Source organism: Hypanus sabinus, chromosome 14, assembly GCF_030144855.1.
Source record: "Hypanus sabinus isolate sHypSab1 chromosome 14, sHypSab1.hap1, whole genome shotgun sequence".
Taxonomy (NCBI): Eukaryota; Metazoa; Chordata; class Chondrichthyes; order Myliobatiformes; family Dasyatidae; genus Hypanus; species Hypanus sabinus.
The window spans coordinates 34,865,865-34,892,512 of record NC_082719.1 but is presented as its reverse complement, the minus strand read 5'-3'; the positions used below and the strand labels follow the sequence as shown (position 1 = coordinate 34,892,512).

Below are 26,648 nucleotides of genomic sequence, written 5' to 3'. Positions count from 1 at the left end.
AAAAATCAAATTTTGACTTTTAGTCTGTTTGGTTACATCTTATTCTGTAGGCCATTGAGTAGAGTAGCACATTCTAATCCTGCTTCTCTCCAGAAGTGTGACAGACCACTGGACTGGATTGCCAAATATTCCCTACTCCCTTAGGTCTCATGCAGTGTCCCATATTCCCAAACAGTGAACATGACCCCAGTTTCAGGAAGATAACATCTAATTTACAGGACAATCTCACTCTTGCCAGTCTCCCTCTCCTGCTTTCTGGATACAGGACCTTTTTTACTGTAACTCAGTCTAAATTATTTATACAATATTTTAAATTATTTATATTTTAATTAAACAGACTAAATCTGTAAGAACAGAAATAGGAAACATTTAAAAAATAATTACACCCTCAAACTTACTCTACAAGATCAGAGCAAACTGACAGTACCTCATTGCCCATTGCTCTCTGCACTGAATTTCCCCTGACCAAATTCTCAACTTATTCCCATTTAACTACCCTACTCATGACCTCAGTGCATTCTGCAGAAGTTTATTTGCAAACCCTCAGCCAGAATTGATGGCTCTTCTTTCTTCTCATATTAACTTCTCTTATCAGACAAATACCAACAGCTGACTAACTATTAACTTACATCATCAGGCAAGTTCTGTCAATGTGCTTTTAGTTTGAGATCTACTCACACACTTATGTTCTACAGAGTACATTCAGATCAAAATTTTCCTTTTATAATCTGTTTAAGACAACCGCAATTCAGCAACCTGAACCAGCCAAAAACTTTCTAATTAGAAAGTAGAATAGAATTAAAGAATTAGAATAACAAATTTTAGCCACAAACTACAGTTGATGCAGTTTTGTGCATTGTTATTTGACAACAAGTGAACATTAAAAGATTTCAGGAAGAAGGATTATGGTTAAAATAAGTTGTCCACATGGCAATGAGCAGCTGTGCAGCTCTGATGGAACGATGCCAATCTCTGTGCTGTAAAAAAATAAACTCCAATTTTACTCAATGTCCACAGAGCTGTTTGAAGCACATTCCTATATGATAAACCTTAAAATGTTATAAGATAAAGACCCATCTAGCAATGCCATGGAAATACCAAATTAATGCTAAAAACAAGTTTGTCATTCATCTGTTCATACTGAATGATACTCATTTATCAGTGCAAATTAGCAACTATTTTAACACAACTCACAAAAGTACACAAAATTAAGGACTCTTACCTCCAGCTGATTGTTTACATTCAGAATGAGTGCCCACATGTCTGCACGCAATGCTGTTGGACATCCCTGTCTAACGTACTGCTGAGCTGCAGCACTGTCCTGCTCAGACAAAACTAAAGACAAAAAAAAATTACTGATAAATTTACCCGATTCTTAAATATGTTGCGACAACATTTTGCATCGAAAATGGGCAGAATTCCTTTTAAAGGAAACAAGAACAAGGTTGGTTGTGAACATATATGCTTCAAACAGCTTCCATTCTCCCATCATCATTAAAATGTTATACACATCAGCTGTTTCATGTGTATTACCCCTTTTCTGAAAAGTTAGTTTATGCCTCTTAATACATTTGGGAACAGAGTGCAAGAAAAGGGAACCATAAAAGAGCAGGTACTTCATAAAATTCACCAATATAATTGTTGTATATATACAGTGTGGAGGCTTAGGTAAATAGCAGCAATGTTTCAACATGCATGTCTGTATCGTTCCCACAGGCAAATGAACTCTTCAATGTCCCTGATTTAATTCAAAATTGGTTGAGTGATTATTAAGAGCCTCCAGAGGCAGTACAATGAATTCCAATTATTTGGGCCATCATTTAATTGGGACAGCCGCTTTGCTTCATTTGGGACAACTCTTAAGAACAAAAACTAATCGAGAAAATAGCCAGGACTCTCCTCGTTTATTTGGGACACTATGCTGATAAATTGGGACAGGAGCCTGGTGCCAAACAGATTCAAACTAGTGTTAGTCTCATGCACACGTGTGGCTGTTAGACAATACACCTTGCTTACATCAGTTTTTAAATAGGTCAGCTGAGTGTGTTTGTGTTCAAAAAGCAACGAGTTTTGTCATTAATAGTTGGTGAGAAATAAGCGGTAAGACAATTAACAACAGTTTTGCTCGTATAGTTTCAAGCATTCAGGCTTGGCAATGCCTGAAACAGCCAGGAGTGAAAATGAAATTATTTTACTGCTTTCAACAAGTTAGGAACTACAAAGGATTTGAAGGTATCAACAATTCTCTTTAATATTACAATGAAAATGAGGATTTAGAGATGCAATCATAAAAAGCATTGTATGAAGTCAGAACATAATCTGCATTAAGCGTCTGCTAATTTTGTTCTTTTATAATCAATTAAAAGAACTGGATGAATTCCACCTTCGATAACTATTAGGAACAAATACATCATTTTATAGTACCATAGTAGTAATGGTAGTGTTCTAATGTACTGGTCCTGATAGAACATAGAACACAGAAATTATAGCATGTTACAGCCCCTCAGCCCACAATGTTGTGCCGACCATGCAACCTACTCTAGAAACTGCCTAGAATTTCCCTAGTGCATAGCCCTCTATTTTTCTAAGCTCCATGTACCCATCTAAGAGGCTCTTAAAAGGCCATATTGTATCTGAATACTGATGTGTCCCATTTAACTGGAATCCACTGTACTTAAAAACACTTGTTGCAAACTTCGGAAACGAAAAAATATGAGTGAAATTAGAGAATACAATTTCTGGAGTGAACACAAGGATAATGATCCTTTATTTCAAAGTTCAAAGTAAATTTATTATCAAAGCACATACAAGTCATTATATACTACTATGAAATATATTTTCTTGTAGGCATTCACAGCAAGACAAAAAATACAATAACATCAATGAAAAACTTTGCACAAAAGATTGATGATCAATGTGCAAAAGACAAACTGTAAGTATAATAATAATAATAATTAAAAAAGTAAATAAATAATACCGAGAATGAGAGTGGTGGAGTTGTAAAGTGAGTTCAAAGGTTGCGTTCAATGATCAGTTCAACATTGAGGAGAATGAAGTTATCCACAATAGTTTGGGAGCCTCATGTTTGAAGGGTAACAACTGTTCCTGAACCTGGTAGTGTGGAACCCAAGGTTACTGTACCTCCTTTCCAATGACATTAGTAAGAAGAGAGCACAGCCTGCATGCTACGGGTCCTTTATCATGGATGCTGGTACCTTGTAGCAGTGCTCCTTGTAGATGTGCTCAATGATGGAGAGGATTCCTCCTGTAATGGATGTGGGGCTGCATCCACTTCATTTTGTAGGCTTTTCCATTCTTGGGCATTGGCGATTCAATACCAGCCATGATGCAACCAGTCAGGATACTCTCCACTGAGCACCTATAGAAGTTTGTCAAAGTTACACCTAAGAAAGTAGGCACTGCCATACCTTCTTTGTAATGGCAGTCACGTGCTGATCCCAGGACAGATCCTCTGAAATTATGACGCCACAGAGTTCAAAGTTACTGACCCTCTCCACCTCTGATCCTCCAAAGACAACTGGCTCTTGGACCGCAGGTTTACACCTTCTGTAGTCAAAAATCTGATCCTTGCTTTTTTTGATGTTGAGTGAGAGGTTGTTCAACCAAATTATTGAATCTCCCTCCTATGTGCTGATTTGTCATCACCTTTGATTCAGCCATCAACAGTGGTGTCGTCAGCATTGGCATTGGAGCTGTACTTAGCCTCAAAGTCATATAGTAATATAGAGCAAAGAAAAAGCACACAGCCTTGTGGTTCACCTGTGTAGATGATGATTATGGAGCAGATGTTGCCTTTCCAAACAGACTGGGGACTGCAAATGTGGAAATTAAGGATCCAGGTGTACAAGGAGGTATCATGGCCTAAGTCTTGGAGCTTATTGATGGAAACCATAGAAAGGGTGCAGAGGAGATTTACAAGGATGTTGCCTGGATTGGGGAGCATGCCTTAGGAGAATAGGTTGAGTGAACTTGGTCTTTCTCCTTGGAGCGACGGAGGATGAGAGGTGACCTGATAGAGGTATATAAGATGATGAGCGGCACTGATCATGTGAATAGTCAGAGGCTTTTTCCCAGGACTGAAATGGCTAGCACGAGAGGGCACAGTTTTAAGGTGCTTGGAAGTAGGCACAGAGGAAATGTCAGGGTTAAGTTGTTGAGTTGAGTGGAGAGTGCGTATAATGGGCTGCCAGCGATGGTGGTGGAGGCGGATATGATAGGGTCTTTTTAGAGACTCCCAGGCAGGTACATGGAGCTCAGAAATATAGAGGGCTATGGATAACCCTAGGTAATTTCTAAGGTAAGAACATGTTCGGCACAGCTTTGTAGGCCTAAGGGCCTGTATTGTGCTGTAGGTTTTCTATGTTTTTATGTTAATTCTTTACAGATGCTTGCACATCTTAAACTTTTATATAAACAATTTGCAAATCAATACCTTATTTTGACAAATGCTTGTCTCCATATAGTTTCTAACTGGTTCTTACCTTTCTGTCCTAGCAGTATGTACTCAGTTTCAAAAGCTTCTGTAAGAGGATTTTCAATGACAGAAGGGTATTAGTTAGAAAACTAGTCATTCACATCTTCCATAACATCATCTATCCATTTAGCAAATATTTATACACTACGAGTTATCCTGAGAGTTTTTAAAAATTTGGACCTACAGATGTTTTCTGTATTGAGAGAAAACATTCAAGATTATATGGATGACATGGCAACATAGTGGTTAGCTAAACACTATTAGAGCACCAGCGACCTAGGTTCAATTCTGCCACTGTCTGTAAGAAGTTTGTACGTTCTCCCCATGAACACATGGGCTTCTTCTATAAAGTACATTATGCTCCAAAGTGTGACTACAAAGATAAATCTCTCCCAGTGCCCCTCTACTCTACCAGTGCTAACTTTAGGTGTATTGGTCCGCATTAGTAACACCTGTTCTCTAAAAGAAGTGACCCTGCATTTTGTTAATAACTAGAGTTTTCAATGCCCAGCCTTACTTCACTGAATCAATATGTTTGCACACAGCGACATATCATTTTCTTAAACTGGACACCCCAGAATTGCCTTTAACTTTTTTTAATAAACATATTTATCATTTATCTAGCTCCTTTGATTTTTGAAACCATAGCAGCTGCAAGAAAGAAAACAGCTTTTCATACTTGAAATGAAGGACACATTTTGAAATCTGTGTTAGGCTCAGTCATATTTAACCTAAGTACGGACAGAAATATTACATGAAACAATTCCGACAGTCAAAAGCAAACAGGGGATCTCTTTGAAGAAAAAGAAATATTACTACATAATCTGAAACACCAGAATTTTGTGACATTTGATCTGACAAAGTATATAATAAAAAGGATGGAATTTTGCCTGGTAGATCAACAGCGGCGAGTACTGATCCTATAAGCACTAATAAGACTTTACACTGCTGGCGAACTAGGAAACTGCTAGGATACTATAACTACTGTGATAACGTAACAGATATGATAAAATTTTACACCATTTAAAATTTAGCTTGCTCTTTATGCAATGGTACTAAACGTAGGAGCTACAGAATGGCATTTTATTAAACGTCATTTCATCCATGGATTGCACAAGCATTAATATGCAAATAAAACTGCTCAATAACTTTAATGAGAATGTTTATTGCAAAAGTACGGACATAGATAACAGTAGCAGAGGGCAATAATTTAGATACATGATTTGACTTATTTGTTTCTCATATATCTCCTTGTGACATAGAAGGAGGCCACTTGGTTCAGAGCAATGCTGATTCTCTGTGCAATCTCATTCCTTTATTATTTCCCTGTAACCTGTTATCTCCCACCCATACCCATCAACAACAACACATTCATCTACATGAGGAATAATTTAGCTGATTAGCTAACAAGTACATCTTAGGACATGGGATAAAACCAAAAGCACCTGGAGGAAGACCAAAATAGACAGACAAACACTGAAGTCACTGAAGCTTTGGGGGAGCAGTACCCATCAGCTGTATCACTTTGCTGTCCTGTTAGTCATTCTAATAAAAGTGCCTCAAAAATTAGTAATCAGCCGAAACTCTAAAAGTATTTAATAATTACGAATACTCACCAGGAGCGATCTGCATTGAATCATCAATACCAAGTTGTTCATAATTCAACCCTAGTTCAGGATACAATTCCCTCTTCCAAGAATTAAGAAAAGTAAAAAAACTTATGTTTGTATATGTTTACAATGCATTGTTCTATTAAACAATTTTACAACATCAAGAGCATTATCTAACGTATTTAAAGCACCACAATTACTTTGAGCTCCAAAATATTGTATCACTGAGGGTCAGAACATGGTCTTATTCCAGAACTTCCTAAACCACAAACCAATGTGTTTACATATGCTAGAAGACAATCCAAGTGCAAGTGAGTTCATGCCAAACTGGTGTAGGAACAAAATAATGTTGCTGAGATTGATTTTGCATTTAGAGTCAATTTAAGATGAATAAGTTTGCGGAATAGGTCAATAGGCTACTCCCCTGTTAGGCTACTAGAAAGGAAATTTACGAGATACAGCAGATTAAAATGCCTCTAAATTTAAACAAACTAATACTTTATAAAGAAATTCAATGACCAAGATTTTGATTTCACCAACAGAAAAATGGTAATTACCAATGAGCTTAATGAAAACTAACCATGAAGAACTAATGATTCTTTCAATGGTATTTTCATTCCGTTTTAATAGACATCTAATACAACTTATCAAACACTTATTAAGCACTGAATGATACTGAAGAATTCAGATGGACAGCAAGCCAAATAAAAACATTTGTTTATTCTGACAAAGAAGCCATTAACTCTTCACAGACGCTAATTACAGCAGATGTCAGGTGTTGTGTATACTATGTTGCTCCTACTCCCCACGTCTGCCTATTATTATTTTATTATTTTTTACCACCTGTTTTATTACTAAATATCATCCAAAAGGAAAATACAAGCAATCTCCAGATTATATGAGGGCTACATTCATGGGGGCATCTGTGAGCCAATTCCTCCACAAGTCAGAAACATCCATTTTCTGCAACTACCCACATCACGTCACTGAATACATACTTGCTATATAGTTCTTCCATTTCATTCAATAATCACCATAACACTATCCAAAATTAAACAAATACAATACTATATACTTTACCTAATTATTAATGAATACCACAAAATATTTTATTATTCTTAACACTAGCTTGAAAATGCTTTAAAAACATATGGGACAATTAGATTCAAGTCAAACTGCCACGAGACATCAGTTGCCCTAGTATTATAAATACAGGAAATCAGAACTAGAGCAGAAAATGCCAGAAATATTCAGAGCAGCAGGTAGGATCTGTGGCAGGAGAAGTAAGGTTAAAGTTTCAGAAGAATGCCCTCCAATAAAGGTCATTGACCTGATAGAGTAATTCTCTTTCTCTCTACATCAGAGGCTCCCAACTAGGGGTTCACAGATCCCTTGGTTGATGGTACTGGTCCAGGGCACATAAAAGTTTGGGAAGCTCTGCTCTACACAAATGTTTCCTGACCTGCTAAGTATTTCCAGTATTTTCTGAGTTCTAACAACTAAAATAGTTGGTGTTTTTTTAAATTACCTGAACCTTTTCATCATTTTTTTTACAATTCCACCTGTTTTCCCTTCATATTAGTTGAAACCAATGGAAATTCAATCCTCAGCATTTTAAAGTGGATTTTAAGACTCTCCACCAGATACCAGTCTTTCCCTCCTCATTGTAATGCCATATCCCCATAACCAACTGCAATTCAATTTCATTAAATATACAAAAACAAGCTTACATCTCAACTATCCTAAATGCCCTTGTAGCTGATCAAACATTGAATTAGTCAAAGGCAATAGTGGTAACAGTGACCTCTAAATACACAATTATTTGCAAGCTTCAATCTAACTATAAATGTACAAATTATTTTTGCTCCATAATCCTTTAACTTACATTATATTCAAAGTTAATTGACTCACATATTGCTCGTAAGCTGATTGCTAACTAATCCACCAAAAGTGCCTACTTTATAAGTAGAATTCTGCTTACCAGCTCTGGGAGGTCTTTTACTGGTAAAGGAATGTTGATTAAACCCCAACTACTGTGCACACCAGTTGGATCACCATTGTCATAATTTGGATTGCGAAGATTAATTAGAACCTAAAACCCAAAAATGAAAAAGAAGAGAAATACAAGCTTCTTTACTGTATGTGTTTAGAGAGAGACACACAGAGAAACTATGAATAATCTCTGAACGCATTTTGTTTTGCCAACTGACAAGAGGGTAGATAAACATATCCTCACTTGTAGATGCCAGTCAGTTTGGATTGGCAACTACATCTCCTCCATAATCATCATTAGCTCAGGTGCACCACAAGGCTGCGTGCATAGCCCCTGCTCTATTCGTTTTACACTTATGACTGTGAAGTTAAGTACAGCTCCAATGCCATATTGATGATGACACCACCAATGTTGTTGGCCAAATCAAAGATGGAGACAAATCGGCATATAGGAGGAAGATTTCAGAGGATCTGTCTTGGGTCCAGCACATAACTGTCATTAATAACAAGGCACAGCAGTGCTTCTACTTTCTTAGAAGTTTGCACAGATTCAGCTTGCCATCTAAAACTTTGACAAACTTCTACAGATGCGTAGTGAAGATTACACTGACTAGTTGCACCATGGCCTGGTATGGGAACACCAGTGGCATTGAATGGAAAAGCCTAAATAAAAGAGTAGTAAATACAGGTCAGTGCATCACAGGTAAAGCCCTCACCATCACTGAGCACATTTACAAGGAACACTGTCACAGGAAGGCAGCATCCATCATCAAGAACACCCACCATCCAGAACATGAACTTTTCACACAACTGCCGTCAGGAAGGAGGTACAGAAGTCTCAATTTCTCCCTCACCATGTTTAGGAACAGTAATTACCCCTCAATCTTCAAGAGGGGATAACTTCACTCATCCCAACACAGAACTGATTCCACAATCTATTTGCTCACTTTTAAGGACCCTATAACTCATGTTCTGAATAATAATATATAAACAAATAAATTTGCTTTTTATCTGTCTTTGCTATGTGCAGTTTTCCATTGTTTCTATTGTATTTCTTAGTACTTACTGTGAATGCCCATAAGAAAGTGTATCTCATGGTAGTATATGGTGATATATATGTCATCATCATCATCAGGTGCTGTGCCCAGTCTGAGCTTTGACTGCCATGGCCCACACACTCCCGTTTCGGGTCAAGTGGATCAGTTCATTGGTATTCATTTCCAGTTCTCTGTCTCCATCATCATTTGACTTTGCCTGCCTCTTGCTTTCTTCCCTTCGATCTTTCCCATAATTACCATGCATTCTAACTCCTCTTTCCTAATCACATGTCCAATGAAGTTACATTGCCTTTTCATGATCTCATACATTATTTCTCTTTTTGTGCTTGCTCGGTTCATGACATCCTCATTAGATGTTTGTTTTGTCCATGATATTCCTTCCATCCTCCTCAAAAACCACATCTCTGCTGCTTCAATTCGTTTCCTCACGGTACTAGATATTGTCCAACATTCTGAGCCATATAACATAACTGGATAAATGTAACATTTCAGTACTCTGAGTATTGGTCAGTATACTCGTCATTCTCGTAAAGGTGTCTTTTGCCATCTCTATTCTTCTTTTGATGTCCATGTCACACCTGCCACCTGATGTCACCCAGCTTCCTAAGTAGCAAAAGTTCTGTACTTGTTTTCTGTCTTCCCCGTTTATTCTCAGCCTGCAGATAGGATTCTCCTTCGTTTTGGGTATCACCATACATTCTGTCTTTTTACAATTGATGGATAGACCCATTCTTGCACTTTCTTCAACAACTATATCAATTAAGTTTTGTAGTTCTTCCTCCATGCCTGTAATTAACACAGTGCCATCCACATATCTGAAATTATTGATGTTTTCACTGCCAACTTTGATTCCAAAAATGTCTCTTATTTTATAATATTGTTTCACTGTACACATTAAACAAATCAGGGGAGAAAACACACCCTTGTCTAACGCCTCTCTTGATTTTCGTAAACTGACTCACTTCTTCATCTATTCTTACAGCGGCGATTTGTTCCCAGTACAGATTTCTGATTAGGCAGAGGTCCTTTGAATCTAGATCTAGAGTTTCCTGTAATACTTCAAATAACTTATTGTGCTTCACTTTATCAAATGCTTTTGTGTAGCCAATAAAACAAACAAATCTTTTTGCACTTGAATAGCTCGTTCTGATAGTATCCTTAACATCAACATTGCATTTCTTGTACCTGTCTTTCACAAAACCACATTGTTCTTTACCTAACAACACACACAAAATGCTGGTGGAACACAGCAATCCAGGCAGCATCTATAAGGAGAAGCATGTCGATGTTTCGGGCCGAGACCCTTTGTCAGGACTAACTGAAAGGAAAGATAGTAAGAGATTTGAAATTAGTGGGGGGAAAGGGAAATGCGAAATGATAAGAGAAGACCGGAGGGGATGGGATGAAGCTACGAGCTGGAAAGGTGATTGGCGAAAGTGATACAAAGCTGGAGAAGGGAAAGGATCATGGGACAGGAGGCTTCAGGAGAAAGAAAGGGGGGGGGGAAGCACCAGAGGGAGATGGAGAACAGGCAAGCAACTAAATATGTCAGGGATGGGGTAAGAAGGGGAGGAGGGGCATTAACAGAAGTTAGAGAAGTCAATGTTCACGCCATCAGGTTGGAGGCTACCCAGCCGGTATATAAGGTGTTGTTCCTCCAACCCGAGTTTGGATTCATTTTGACGGTAGAGGAGGCCATGGATGGAAAGGGGGGGGAGGGAAAGATGTGCTTGGTAGTGGGATCCCGTTGGAGGTGGCAGAAGTTACGGAGAATTATACGTTGGACCTGGAGGCTGGTGGGGTGGTAGGTGAGGACAAGGGGAACCCTATCCCAAGTGGGGTGGCGGGCGGATGAGTTGCAGGCAGATGTGCGGGAAATGGAAGAGATGTGTTTTAGAGCAGAGTTGATGGTGGAAGAAGGGAAGCCCCTTTGTTTAAAAAAGGAAGACATCTCCTTCGTCCTGGAATGAAAAGCCTCATCCTGAGAGCAGATGCAGCGGAGACAGAGGAATTGTGAGAAGGGGATAGCATTTTTGCAAGAGACAGGGTGGGAAGAGGAATAGTCCAGGTAGCTGTGGAGAGTCTGTAGGCTTATAGTAGATATCAGTAGATAAACCATCTCCAGAGATGGAGACAGAAAGATCGAGAAAGGGGAGGGAGGTGTCGGAAATGGGCCAGGTAAATTTGAGGGCAGGGTGAAAGTTGGAGGAAAAGTTAATGAAGTCAACGAGCTCAGCATGCATGCAGGAGGCAGCGCCAATGCAGTCGTCAATGTAGCGAAGGAAAAGAGGGGGACGGATACCTGTATAGACTTGGAACATGGACTGTTCCACAAAGCCAACAAAAAGGCAGGCATAACTGGGACCCATACCGGTGCCCATGGCTATACCTTTGGTTTGAAGTGGGAGGAGCCAAAGGAGAAATTATTGAGAGTAAGAACTAATTCTGCTAGACGGAGGAGAGTGGTGGTAGAGGAGAATTGCTTACATCTGGAATCCAAAAAGAAGCAAAGAGCTTTGAGACCATCCGGGTGGGGGATGGAGGTATACAGGGACTGGACGTCCATGGTGAAAATAAGGCGGTAGGGGCCAGGGAACTTAAAATCATTGAAAAAATTCAAAGCGTGAGAAGTATCACGAACATAGGTGGGAAGAGATTGAACAAGGGGAGATAAGACAGCATCAAGGTATGCAGAAATCAGTTTGGTGGGGCAGGAGCAAGCTGAGACAATAGGTCTACCTGGACAGGCAGGTTTGTGGATCTTGGGTAAGAGGTAGAAACGGGAAGTGCGGGGTGTGGGAACTATGTGGTTGGTGGCAGTGGATGGGAGATCCCCAGAGCTGATAAGGTTGGTGATGGTATAGGAGACAATGGCCTGGTGCTCCTTAGTGGGGTCACCTCCAACAGGATCCCACTACTAAGCAGATCTTTCCCTTCCCCCCTTTCTGCTTTCCGCAGGGATCACTCCCTACACGACTCCCTTGTCCACTCGTCCCCCCATCCCTTCCCACCAATCTCCTACCTGGCACTTATCCTTGTAAGCGGAACAAGTGCTACACCTGCCCTTACACTTCCTCCCTCACCACCATTCAGGGCCCCAGACAGTCCTTCCAGATGAGGCGACACTTTACCTGTGAGTCGGCTGGTGTGGTATACTGAGTCCGGTGCTCCCTGTGTGGCCTTTTATATATTGGTGAGACCCGACGCAGACTGGGAGACCGTTCCGCTGAACACTTACGCTCAGTCCGCCAGAAAAAGCAGGATCTCCCAGTGGCCACATATTTTAATTCCACGTCCCATTTCCATTCTGATATGTCTATTTATGGCCTCCTCTACTGTCAAATTGAGGTTGGAGGAACAACACCTTATATACTGGCTGGGTAGCCTCCAACCTGATGGCAAGAACATTGACTTCTCTAACTTCTGTTAATGCCCCTCCTCCCCTTCTTACCCCATCCCTGACATATTTAGTTGTTTGCCTGTTCTCCATCTCCCTCTGGTGCTTCCCCCCCCCCCTTTCTTTCTCCCGCGGCCTCCCGTCCCATGATCCTTTCCCTTCTCCAGCTCTGTATCACTTTCGCCAATCACCTTTCTAGCTCTTAGCTTCATCCCACCCCCTCTGGTCTTCTCCTATCATTTCGCATTTCCCCCTCCCCCCACTACTTTCAAATCTCTTACTATCTTTCCTTTCGGTTAGTCCTGACGAAGGGTCTCGGACCGAAACGTCGACAGTGCTTCTCCTTATAGATGCTGCCTGGCCTGCTGTGTTCCACCAGCATTTTGTGTGTGTTGTTTGAATTTCCAGCATCTGCAGATTTCGTCATGTTTGTTCTTTACCTATTTCAGTTTGTATCTTACTTTTATCTCTTGTCATCAAAATTCATAGAAGAATCTTGGTGATATGACTCATTAAACTTATGGTCCTTTGTAACTTATAGTCTTTTAACATCTTTGGATTAATCTTACCGTGCCCATGGTCTGTTTTTTTTTAATCAAATTATGGTATTGTTTGCACTGTTGTAACTATGTGGTTTTGTGCAGGTTTTGCAGCTTTAGTTTTTGGTCTTGTTTGTCTGGTGGGTTTGGAGCTCCTTTCCGGGTAACGCGCTAAGATGATAGCGCGATATTAATACGCAGCAGCCTCTCTGGACTCTGGATTGGGGATTGCCAAACGTTATGTGGATTTTCTGGTGTAGTCTATTTTGTCATGTGCTTTGTTGATATCATTCTGGAGGAACATTGTCTCATTTTTAACTGCATTGCATTTGTGGTTTTTAAATGACAATAAACTGAATCTGAATTCACATTCTATTGCTCCAGGTTTCTTAGGAAGAGTGATAAATACTGATTTTTTCATCTCTTCTGGTATTATTCCAGTCTCATAAATGTCATTGATTAAATCAATTCCATAATCTTCAAGGGCGATAATTTGTTCTATTACTAATTCATCAGGACCTGCTGCTTTTCCTTTCTTCATTTTATTTATTGCATTAAGAACTTCAGATTTCGGACCTTCAACTTTCTACTTAATTTCTGGTTTCTCGCCTCGATCGTCTTCAAACAATTCCTGAATATACTCAGTCCGTCTCAGTTATACTCAGTTCATAATCTCATCTTTTTCCATGATAACGGTACCATCCTTTGCTTTCAAACATCCACCTGAAGGACAGAGGAGTTTTTTACCAGTGATATTCTTGATTTGTAGATGTAACCTTTTTGGATCAGTAATAGGGTTTTTTTTTCTAGTTGGTCACATTCCTGATTTAACCATTCTTCTTTGGCTTTTTGACATAAGCTTTTAACATTTTTATCTAAGAATTTGTATTCTATAGGATTTGCTTTCTTCAGTCTCCTTTCTTCCATTAGATTTTTGATTCCATCTGTCATCCATTTATTCTTTGTGCTTTTTCTTTTTTAGGAATCACTGACTTTGCTGATTCTACCAAGGCATATATGTACCTCCGTAACAAATTTACTGTACTTTGAAAATTTGCTAGGATAAATACTATATTGTACTATGTTCATAGGAATGTTTCAGTGATATTCTTGATTTGATTGGGCACATTTAATGCAACCTTTTCAAAGTGCTAGCAAGACCACACCTGGACGAATAGGTACAACTGTGCTTTCCATCATTAAGTAAGGATATGTAAGGAATCAGTTCATCAGATTGATTTCTGGGATGAAAGGGATGACACATGATGAAAGTTGGAGCAGATTTTCTATACTCATTGGAGTATAGAAGTAAACAAGGGGATCTTACTGATACAAAAAGGATTGAGAGTTGTTAACAGATGGATACTTTCCCATGACAGAACTATTTGCACTTCCAAGGCAGCCAATAAACCTTCTGCCTCTGTTGCTTCTGCTCTACCATTGCAACAAGCAATGACAATCAGGAGCTGGTAAAATTTCATTTTCCCTCTGCTGAATGGAGTGAAATGTGATATATGTTTTCAGCTATGCAGTGTTACATACAAGACTTATTCAGTTATTAACTGTCACAGTTGGCTAAGTTTAAAAGATATCAAAAGGAAAATAAGAGAATTCAAGCAATTTTTTAATTCTAAAAAATTGTCTATTCCTAATGTTTATACCTAAATGACTCATTAAAATTTATATCAATGATAATTTTAAAAATGAAACCAATGAGATCACACTTGAAACAACATAAATCTACCACATCTTGATTTTTCTTGGATAATGGTCAGATCAAGTGGGAAATCTTACCTCTAGAAAATCTTTAGGAGCATAAACTGGTCGGAAACGGCTCAAATCTAGTAAAATATATTAAATCAGCTGTTCAAAAATCTAGTGCTTATATAATTTAATACATCAAAAATAAAATCAATGCCTTCATAATATTACTTCCAAGAAATGAAAGTACAAATGAGAAAAATATCAGCATGATCCTTCAAGGAAAAAAAATACTATCTAAGGTTCTGCAAAAAGCAGCATTTGATTAATTAGAAGCAAAATAAGATGGCCTAGACCAGTGTTCCCCAACCAACAGGCCGCAAAGCATGTGCTACCACGCCATGAGGAAATGATATGATTTGGCGGTATGAAGCAATATGAGTCAGCATATGCTTTGCAGCCTGGTGCTTGGGGACCGCTGGCCTTGACTAAGCAATTTTGACTGCTGTTTGCACATCTCTTAAGAAGAGATTATATCTAGCATGGAATCACAGGTATGCACTTTAGGGAACTAGGAATGCGATGAGTTTGGTCAACTGATTTAATAAGGGAACTTTAGTTTGGCAGTATTTTAAAAAAAAACTTTTTCCTTAACATATAGCTCTGATATGCCACACAGGAGTAATGTTTGCCAAAATTAATAATATATTGCAAAATTAAGATGGTTGTTTTGCATCTGGAGTTGACAAAAATGTTCAACAATATTTAAAGCTTACTGTATAGTATTAGTAATAACACAACATAGAAAAGCATTACTCATATCAACTATTGAGTGAAATTTATTCAAAAAGAAACTAATTTTGCTCTTGTGTCAATGTTTACTGGGCAAAGTAATAGTAGTAAAGGTAAACATTTATTCTGGGAACATAGTATCAGCACCAAGGACTCTCAAAGCAAGAAAGCTGAAGTTATGGGCTAAGGGAAACTTCTTCACTCTGCCATAGTAGATGGACCTTCAATACATTCTCTGATGAATATTTACAATTGTTCTGGTAAGAAACTATCTATTTACTATACCAGCTCCTATATTAGGCAGAACTTCAGGCTGCCAGAACATTGTACAGAATCTGAATACATACAGTAAGTGAGGAAAAAGTTCCATTTTGCCACCTAAATACTAAGCAGCGCCACTTCACTTAATCCCCTACCTCCCCACCATCTCCAGTCCCCACAACTGCATCAAAATAATCAACTTTAAGAAGTGGAAAGGTTGCTCAATTGCTGAGGCTGAATCTCAGAACACATCCATGGATTGACAGTCTCACTAACCCTTGAACAATGCAGGAACAGGCACATTTCTCACATGTCCTTGTTCCCAATCAGGTTTGATCACATAAATTTATGTATGTACCTGGCTCGTCAGTGCCCATCTCATTCCACTTGTGCAGAAGTTCTTTCTGTTCATCGGCTGATCTCTGCTTAGAAAAAGGTCTGCTTAAGTCTTTAGGCTTCAGCAGCTAAATAATTACAGAAATATATTTTAAAGGGTAAAGTAATAAGTTGTGCTGTACCTTTTTTGCTAGAGGGATGCTCATCTCAATGCACATACTGTTTAAACTTTTCAGAATACGCTTTTCCCAGTTTACCTACAAAACAAAATCTGATTTCAGATATCCAGAAACAGCAGAGCCAATAAGTCTGACATGGCTTTATAGATCCAGATAACGAGCTCTTGACTAGGCATTTAAAGTAAAATTGCATTGTTTATACCACAATTTTGCTAATTTGTAAAATGCTCAAAATTATGAAATAATACTTCAAGTAAACTCAAATAAAAACAATAGGCATTTTGTATATTTCAGCAAGGATTAATAAGAAGGAACATAAATTAAGGCTTGCATTTGTAGAAGAGATAATCTACTTAAATTGTATAAATATTAATGAAACTATTTGCTTAGGTATTTTTCCAAAACAAGCAATTGTGGAATCTGTATACATCAGATAATGTTAAAAATGCCTTGTTTTATATATTTTTTAAAAGTTATTCATCAGAAGCAAGAGCAGTTATTTCCCAATCCCTACCAGTCCTATTCTCAATTACACTTTTTCAACTGTGACTGCTATTAGGTGAAAAAAAAATTTCAAACAATTCAAAATTACGTAAGAGTTGAATGTTTGTAAAAAGTGGGTAACTTTTCAATAGATGGTGTTATTCCAAATTTTTCATGCTCAACTATTTATTTAGGGTTTTTTTTTTCATGCCATTCTCTTCTGTCCAGGTAAATGAGGGCAACTAGACCAGTTCTGAATGGAAAGTTGGACTAAATTGCAATAAGCAAGCAGGTGTTTCCTTCACTGAAGTTGGATGGGACCACAACCAGAGGTTATGGGTTAAGGGTGAAAGGTGAGAAGTTTAAGGGGAACATGAGGGGAAATTTCTTCACTCAGAGGGTCAGAAGAATGTGGAATGAGCTGCCAGCACAAATGGTGCATGCGAACTCAATTTCAATGTTTGAGAGAAGTTTGGATAGGTTCATGGATTGTAGGGATATGGAGGGCTATGAGTCTGGTGCAGGTAGATGGGAACAGAAGTGGTTTTGGCATGGCCCAGATGGACTGAAAGGCCTGTTTCTGCGCTGTACTTCTCTATGATTATGGGAGAGAGAAGTTGTTGGATGCAATTTAAGCTTCTCCATATGCCATAGAAAACATAGAAAATAGGTGCAGGTGTAGGCCATTCAGCCCTTCGAGCCTGCTCCGCCATTCAATATGATCATGGCTGATCATCCAACTCAGAACCCTGTACCTGCTTTCTCTCCATACCCACTGATCCCTTTAGCCACTATGGCCATATCTAACTTCCTCTTAAATATAGTCAATGAACCGGCTTCAACTGTCTCCTGTGGCAGAGAATTCCACAGATTCACCACTCTCTGTGTGAAGAAGTTTTTCCTCATCTTGGTCCTTAAAGGCTTCCCCTTTATCATTAAACTGTGACCCCTCGTTCTGGACTTCCCCAACATCGGAAACAATCTTCCTGCATCTAGCCTGTCCAATCCCTTTAGAATTTTATACATTTCAGTAAGATCCCCCCTCAATCTTCTAAATTCTTCAACTGCTTACCAAATTCATCTAGCCAATAAAAACAAATGTTCTCTTAATTCTCTTTGACTAATTTTGCTGGCCTGGATCCCTATTCATTGACTTTATACAAAACAGAGAAACAGAGAAACACAGTGCTGTGCCAAATATGTACTTACTTAGAAATTATCTAAGGTTACCCATAGCCCTCAAGTTTTCTAAGCTTCATGTACCTATCCAGGAGTCTCTTAAAAGATCCTATCGTATCAGCCTCCACAACCATTGCCAGCAGCCAATCCATGTGTAAAAAAACTTACCCGTGACATCTCCTCTGCACCTACTTCCAAGCACCATAAAACTGTGCCCTCTCGTGCTAGCCATTTCAGCCCTGGAAAAAAGCCTCTGACTATCCACATGATCAATTCCTTTCATCATCTTATACACCTCTATCAGGTCACCTCTCATCCTCTGTCACTCCAAGGAGAAAAGTCGAGTTCACTCAAAGTATTCTCATAAGGCATGCTCCCCAATCCAGGCAACATCCTTGTAAATCTCCTCTACACCCTTTCTATAGCTTCCAAATCCTTCCTGTAGCGAGGTGACTAGAATTGAGCACAGTACTCCAAGTGGGGCCTGACCAGGGTCCCATATAGCTGTGACATTACCTCTTGGCTCTTAAACTCAATCCCATGGTTGATGAAGGCCAATGCACCATATGTCTTCTTAACCACAGAATCAAGCTGTGCAGCCGCTTTGAGTGTCCCATGGATTCAGACCCCAAAATTCCTCCGATCCTCCACACTGCCAAGAGCCTTACCAAATTAATTCTATATTCTGACATCATATTTGACCTACCAAAATAAACGTCACACTTATCTGGGTTGAACTCCATCTGCCACTTCTCAGCTCAGTTTTGCATCTTATTAATGTCTCACTGTAAACTCTGACAGCTCTCTACACTATCCACAACACCCCCAACCTTTGTGTCATCAGAAAATTTACTAACCCATCCCTCCACTTCCTCATCCAGGTCATTTATAAAAATCACAAAGAGAAGGGGTCCCAGAACAGATCCCTGAGGCACACAACTGGTCACTGACCTCCATGCAGAATATGACCAATCTACAACCACTCTTTGCCTTCTTGAGAAAGTTAATTCTGGATCCACAAAGCAAGGATCCCATGCCTCCTTACTTTCTCAAGCCTTGCATTGGGTACCTTATCAAATGCCTTTGTGAAATCCATATACTGTACACTACATCAATTGCTCTACCTTCATCAATGTGTTTAGTCAAATCCTCAAGAAATTCAATCAAGCTCATTAGGCATGACCTGCCTTTCACAAAGCCATGCTGGCTATTCCTAATCATATTATGCCTCTCCAAATGTTCATTAATTCTGCCTCTCAGCATCTTCTCCATCAACTTACCAACCACTGAAGTAAGACTCACTGGTCTATAATTTCCTGGGTATCTCTACTCCCTTTCTTCAGTAGAGGAACAACATCTGCAACCCTCCAACCCTCCAAAACCTCATTGAAGATGCAAAGATCATCGCCAGATGCTCAGCAATCTCCTCCCTTGCCTCCCACCCACAATAGCCTGGGGTACATCTCATCCGGTCCCAGAGGTTTATCAAAAGCTCCAGCACATCCTCTTTTTTGATGTCTATATACTCAAGCTTTTCAGTCGGCTATAAGTTATCCCTACAATCGCCAAGATCCTTTTCCATAGTGAATATTGAAGCAAAGTATTCACCTCTGATTCCATACACACATTTCCACTGTCACACTTGATTGTCCTAATCTCTCACGTCTTATCCTCTTCTCTTCACATACTTGTAGAATGCTTTGGGGTTTTCCTTAGTCCTGCTCGCCAAAGCCTTCTCATAGTCCCTTCTGGCTCTCCTCATATCCTTCTTAAGCTCCTTCCTGCTACCCTTATAATCATCTAGATCTCTATCATTACCGAGTTTTTTGGAACCTTTCGAAAGCTTTTCTTTTTTTCTTGATTAGATTTTCAACAGCCTTCGTACACCACGGTTCCTGTACCCTACCATCTTTTCCCTATCTCATTGGTACGTACATATGCAGAACGTCACATTTCTGCTGTACATTTCCCTAAGAACAACTGTTCCCAACTTATGCTTACACTTCTTTTGCCTCCCTCCGTTTTTTCTGAAAGATCTAAAACCCAACACTCTAAGTAGCCATTCCTGACCCTCAGCCATCCAAATCTCTGTAATAGCCACAACATCATAGCTCAAAGTACTGATCCACGCTCTAAGCTCAGCCACTTTGTTCATAATAGTTCTTGCATTAAAATAAACACATCTCAAACCACTGGTCTGAGCATATCCCTTCTCTATCATCTGCCTATCCTCCCTCTCACCCTGCCTACAAGCTTTCTGACTTTGTGAGCCAACCGCCCCTTCCTCTGTCTCTTCAGTTTGGTTCCCACCCCTCACTAGCAATTCTAGTTTAAACTCTCCCCAACAGCCTTAGCAAACCCCCTTGCCAGGATATTGGTCCCCATCAGGATTCAAGTGCAACCCGTCCTTTCTGTATAGGTCACTCCTGCCCCAAAAGAAATCCCAATGATCCAGAAATCTGAATCCCTGCTCCCTGCTCCAATCCCTCAGCCACAAATTCATCCTCCACCTCATTCTATTCCTAAACTCACTGTCAAGATTACTACCTTTGCGGTCCTGCTTTTCAAATTCCTTCCTAACTCGCTAAAGTCTATTTTCAGGACCTCCTCCCTTTTCCTACCTATGTCATTGGTAACAGTATGTACCCCAACCTCTGGCCGTTCACCTTCCCACTTCAGGATATTGTGGACGTAATGAGAAACATCCCAGATCCTGGCACCTGAGAGGCCAACTACCATCTGCATTTCTTTCCTGCATCCACAGAATTACCTGTCTGACCCCCTAACTATAGAGTCCCCTATTACTGCTGCTTTCTTCCTTTCCCTACCCTTCTGAGCCACAGGGGCAGAAGCTGTGCCAGAGGCATGACCACTGTTACTTCCCCCAGGTAGGCTGGCCCCCCCCCCCCAACAGTATTCAAACAGCAGTACTTACTATTAAGGGGGACAGCCACAGGGGTAGTCTCTAGTATCTGCCTCTTGCCCTTCCCTCTCCTGACTGTTACCCACTTATCTGTCTCCTGAGGCCCAAGTGTGACTACTTGCCCATAGCTCCTCTCTACCACCTCATCACTTTCCCTGACCAGATGAAGTTCATCGAGCTGCAGCTTCAGTTCCCTAGCATGGTCCCTAAGGAGCTGCAACTCAACGCACCTAGCACGGATGTGGCCATCCGGGAGGCTGGGAGTCTCCCAGACTTCCCACATCTGACACCCAGTACAGAACACCAGCCTCATAGACATACTTCCTGTTTCTATTCCTCACAGGTAACCTACCTCACCTCGACCCATTACACTGGACAACGATTTTGCTTCCTGAATACCTTTAGGTGAATTTTGGGTTACTGATCATGAAAATCACCATGAAATTTCCCTATCATGCACCATTTTTTGAAATCGCTTATGTTTATTATTTCACTTCATAATTCAAGTCAATTAAAATGTTGCCCTCAATGTAAGCTGGAAAGTTTCCTATCTTGCCCAGGCATGCTTGGGCATGCTTAGGCGGCACTGGCAGGACTGGTTTTAGTAATAATTATTGGGTTCAGGACTGTAAGGATGGAATTTGCTATCACCAGGCACAAAAATTTCTATGAAGGTTTTTGATATTTGAGACAGATGCTTCCCAGAGTAACTGATGCCAAGATTAAGGAAAGCATTTTTGTTTTGAAAATTTTAATTTTAATTTTAATGAAGATTTTAATGAAAATCATTAACAAAATATTTTTAACTTAGTTGACCTATTGCAAAGCATCAGCACCATTATGCAATTAAACACATTATATTCAATAAAAATTAATTTGTTTTTTCTCCAAATTCCTACGTGATACAAGTAGTCAGAAATTATATTTGTGTTCATCTTCAAGCGGTCTATCATAAACAAAAAAGTTCTGAGGAAGCAACACTTCTGAAAAAACTTGTTGTCCAATGTTATCGTCAAAGCCCCGTTCAGCCAAAGCCCTCCTACTCTGCCTCCTTCTACTCTTGACAGCCGCTCTGTAAAACTGTCTCCTTTTAAACTTCGCGCCGGTCTAACTTGCTGACGTTCACACGCTCGTGCAGTCATCCCTCAATCAGAACTTTACTGTCATCTTCAAAAATATTTCTACCCAATTGTTAAAACTTAAATTCAATTTTTAAAATTGAAATTAAAACATAGTGTCATTAAAAGTTATAAATACAGTAAATATGTCAAATTGTGACAGAAACTCAAATAGTTTATGTAACAGTCTCAATAAAACCACAGTCTTCGTGACAGCACTTTCTTCAGGTCAGCAGGTTATATGTTGTGGATTTCAACGATGATCATGAATTCTAAGCAACGGATCTCAGTTGAAACTCTAGTGCATCGATGAAAATGTACTACATTGTCACATTCTCAAACATCTAAACACAACTTGGTAGCATTTATCATTCATACAACATCACTATAACAGTTGATTTTTGTACTGACATTCCTAGGATCATACTGTGCAGGCATTGGTTATATTACAATAGTGTCTTCACTCTTTAGTTATCTTTGATATTTTTGAGATTCGGAGAAGTGCTATAAAAATGCAAAAGCGGGAACCAGTCACATGTAGGTTCACTGCTGCCATAGATCTCTTGAATACTCAGGAAGTAGATGCTCAAGCCAAGTCTCTGAGCAACTGAAGAACAGATGGAAGAGGTAGGAGTGTTGTCATTGATGTTTCTACAAAGCTTCATGGATAATATGTTTCAGGAGATAGTTATTCTGCACCAGGTTCAAGTGCAAGGCACAGCAGCAAACTGGGAGGAACAGAAAGATATGCTCCACTCATTCAGGCAGCACAGCTCTCAGAACCTAATTAACTCATTGGATGGTAAATTTTTAGGTATCATCAAAAAGTAGTTCCATAACAATATGGATCTGGATGCACAGCAGACAAAAAGGTAGTACAGAAACTAAGCATTTAAAGGGAAGTTAATGGCCAACAGGAATGGTCACACATTTCTGCAAGAACAGATACAATTCCAAAATATGTATTGCCTTTCTGATGTCAACAGCAAGTAACAGAATGCTGGAAGCATTCAATATATCAAGGAACATCATTTGGAAAGAAAAAGTCTGAGGAAAAAGTCATGGGCCATTCATCAGGACTAAAGACATAAGAAAACAAACATTCTGGGTGGTTGGGTGTGGGAGTTAGTGGAGGGACTGCCTGCAATCAGGTGCAGAACACAGTTGTCAGGGTAATGTTATTTTATAAACCAACTGTAGGGAATGAAAGAGAAGGAAAAAGAGAACCAAATTGAAAGAGGGAAAAAGAGTTATATTTGTGGAGAAATCTATGGAGTTTCCTGAAATTGTTAATGTAACACCCTGGGAAAGGTTCCACTGCTAACGTAATGGTTTTTCTGTAGAAGCAGTGTTTGGGTTATGGTTAGAGATAACGGGTGCTTTGGAATGTGAGTTGTCCAATGATGGGAGGGTGTTATCATGCCATGTGACTGACACCAGGGTGTTCTGAGTTTTTTGTTGAAGACGATGCTGGAGCAGAACTATGTTCCAACGAAGGCCAGAAGATCGAAGGAGGATCGGCGAAGGGAAACCATAAGCTCCAACTTGTGCACATTAGACTGTTTAATTAAAATGGGCCCTTTTCTTTTTTTGCGTTTTCTTCACTAACCCTGTAGGCAAATTAAGAATTATAAAGGTAAATCATTTAATTGTATGTTTGTTATTTTGTGGTACAGATTTGTAACAGGGTAACAGATCATGCAGCATCCACACAAGCAGGAAGGGGAATTGGGGTGGACTTGCATCTCAATCTCACCCATTTGGTAGGACCAGAGATTGTCTTCCCCAGACTTACACAACCAACAGAACCTGAGGGTTTCATTAAGTTTAATACCAAGGGATGCAATGTTCCTGAAAACATATTCAAGTTTACTGACAACACGAATTAAAGCTGGGGACAAATGAGCAAAAAGGAGGGAAATTGACAATCTGGCTGAGTGGTGCTACAACAACAGCCTCTTACTCAATGTCAGCAAGACCAAGAAGCTGATTATTGACTTCAGGAGGAGGAAACCAGAGACCCATAGCCAGTCCTCATTGAAAGATTAGAGGTGGAGAGAGTCAGCAACTCAGTGTCATTATTTTGAGGACCTGTCCTGGGTCCAGCACACATGCAATTATGAAGAAAGCATGGCAGCACCTCTACTTAAACTGGACTTTGCAAACATTCAGCATGACATCAATAACTTTGACAAACTTCTATAGATGTGCAGTGGAGAGTATATTGACTGGCTGCATCACAGCCTGGCATGGAAGAACCAATGTCCTTGAATGGACAATCCTACAAAAAGCAGAGGATACAGCCCAATCATCACGGGTAAAGCCCTCCCCACCATTGCGCCCATCTACATGGAGCACTGTTGCAGGAAAGCAGCATCCATCTCCAGGGACCCCCATCACCCAGAACATGCTCGCTTCTCAATGCTGCTGTCAGGAAGCAGCACAGGAGCCTCAGGACTCACATCACCAGGTTCAGGGACAGTTATTATCCCTCAGTCCTCCTGCTCTTGAACCAAGGAGGATCATGTCACTCAAATCTGAACTTCACTTGCCCCATAACTGAAATGTTCCCAAAACCAATGGACTCACTTTTAAAGGACTCTCATTTCAGGTTCTTGATATTTATTGTGTTCTACCAGCATTTTGTGTGTGTTGTTGTTTGAATTTCCAGCATCTGCAGATTTCCTCGTGTTTGCTCTTGATATTTATTGCTTTTTTTTTCATTTTGTATTTGCATATTTTCTTGTCTTTTGCAAACAAATTGGTGTGGTCTTTCATTGATTCTATCATGGTTATTATTCTATTATGGATTTATTGAGTATGCCTGCAAGAAAATTAATCTCAGGATTGTATATGGCGAAATATATGAACTTTGATAATAAACTTATTTTGGACTTTGAAGTTGGTATTATTTTTGACTTAATGTTTGTCATAGCTGGAACACCACCATCAAGAATGCTTACTGTGCTACTCCACACCCTCACTTCGGGAAGTCTGATCACCTTGCTGTACTTCTACTCCCTGAGTATAGGCAGATACTGAAGACTGCAGCACCAGTAGTGAGGACCAAGAAGGTATGGAGAAGGGAAGCACAAAAGCATCTGCAGGACTGCTTTGAATCAGAGGACTGAACTTGTATTCAGGGATTCATCTTCAGAACCTGGATTAGTATGCTGCAGTTGTTACCAACTTCATTAAAACCTGTGTGGATGAGTGTGTGCCTACAAAGACTTACTGTACATTCCCAAACCAGAAGCTGTTGATGAACTAGGAGGTACATCATCTGCTGAAGGCTAGATCTGTGGCATTCAAGTCTGGCAACACAGGCCTGCACCAGAAAACCAGGTATGATTTGCGGAGAGCTATTTGAAGGGCGAAGGGACAATTTCGAACAAGGTTGGAGGCGATATCAGATTCATGGCAGCTCTGGCAGGGACTGCAAGACATTACTTCCTACAAAGCGAAACCCAATAGTATGAATGGCAGCAATGTTTCACTACCACATGAACTCAATGCCTTCTATGCACACTTTGAAAGGAAGAACACAACTACAGCTGTGAAGATCCCTGCTGCACCTGATGACCCTGTGATCTCTGTCTCAGAGGCCGATGTTAGATCTCTTTAAAGAGAGTGAACCCTTGCAAGGCAGAAGGTCCCGATGGAGTACCTGGTAAGGCTTTGAAAACCTGTGCCAACCAACTAGCAGGAGTATTCAAGGACATGTTCAGCCTCTCACTGCTATGGGCAGAAGTTCCCACTTGCTTCAAAAAGGCAACAATTATACCAGTGCCAAAGAAGAATAATGTGGACTGATTTAACAACTATTTCCCGATAGCACTCACATCGACAGTGATGAAATGCTTTGAGACGTTGGTTATGACTAGAAAGAACAACTGTGTCTGCAAGGTCCTGGACCCATTGCAATTTTCCTACTGTCACAATAGGTCAACGGCAGATGCAATCTCCATGACTCTTCACACAGGTTTAGACCACCTGGACAACACAAGCACCTACGTCAGGATGCTGTTCATCGACTATAGCTCAGCATTTAATTCCATCATTCCCACAATCCTGATTGAGAAGTTACAGAACCTGGGCCTCTGTACCTCCCTCTGTAACAGATTCTCGACTTCCAAACTGGAAGACCACTGTCTGTGCGGATTGGTGATAACATATCCTCCTCGCTGACAATCAACCTGGTGGACCTCAGGGGTGTGTGCTTAGCCCACTGCTCTTCACTCTGTATACACATGACTATGTGACTAGGCATTGCTCAAATACCATCTACAAATTTGCTGATGATACAACCATTGTTGGTAGAATCTCAGGTGGTGATGAGAGGGCGTACAGGAGTGAGATATGCCAACTAGTGGAATGGTGCAGCAGCAACAACCTGGCACTCAATGTCAGTAAGACGAAAGAGCTGATTGTGGACTTTAGGAAGGGTAAGACGAAGGACAGTGGCTATAGTTGATTAGCAGTTTGAACTGATTTGACATGTCAACAAATACACTTAAAAGCTTCTATAGTTGTACTGTGGAGAGCATTCTGACAGACTGCATCACTTTCTGGGAGGGAGGGGCTA

General features: G+C 40.0%; 1 protein-coding gene across 2 annotated transcripts in view; it reads right to left on the bottom strand.

Annotated features, from left to right (window-relative positions):
• tbc1d19 (TBC1 domain family, member 19) overlaps positions 1–26,648 on the bottom strand; it is a 129,242-nt gene that overhangs the window by 62,125 nt on the left and 40,469 nt on the right. For both annotated transcript variants that reach the window (XM_059989003.1, XM_059989004.1), the window contains 7 exons: positions 16,364–16,438; positions 16,204–16,267; positions 14,886–14,932; positions 8,087–8,197; positions 6,112–6,184; positions 4,503–4,541; positions 1,223–1,335 (listed from right to left, as the gene is read on the bottom strand). In XM_059989003.1, coding sequence (XP_059844986.1) covers positions 1,223–1,335; positions 4,503–4,541; positions 6,112–6,184; positions 8,087–8,197; positions 14,886–14,932; positions 16,204–16,267; positions 16,364–16,438 — 522 coding nt within the window. The remainder of the gene's footprint in view (positions 1–1,222; positions 1,336–4,502; positions 4,542–6,111; positions 6,185–8,086; positions 8,198–14,885; positions 14,933–16,203; positions 16,268–16,363; positions 16,439–26,648) is intronic.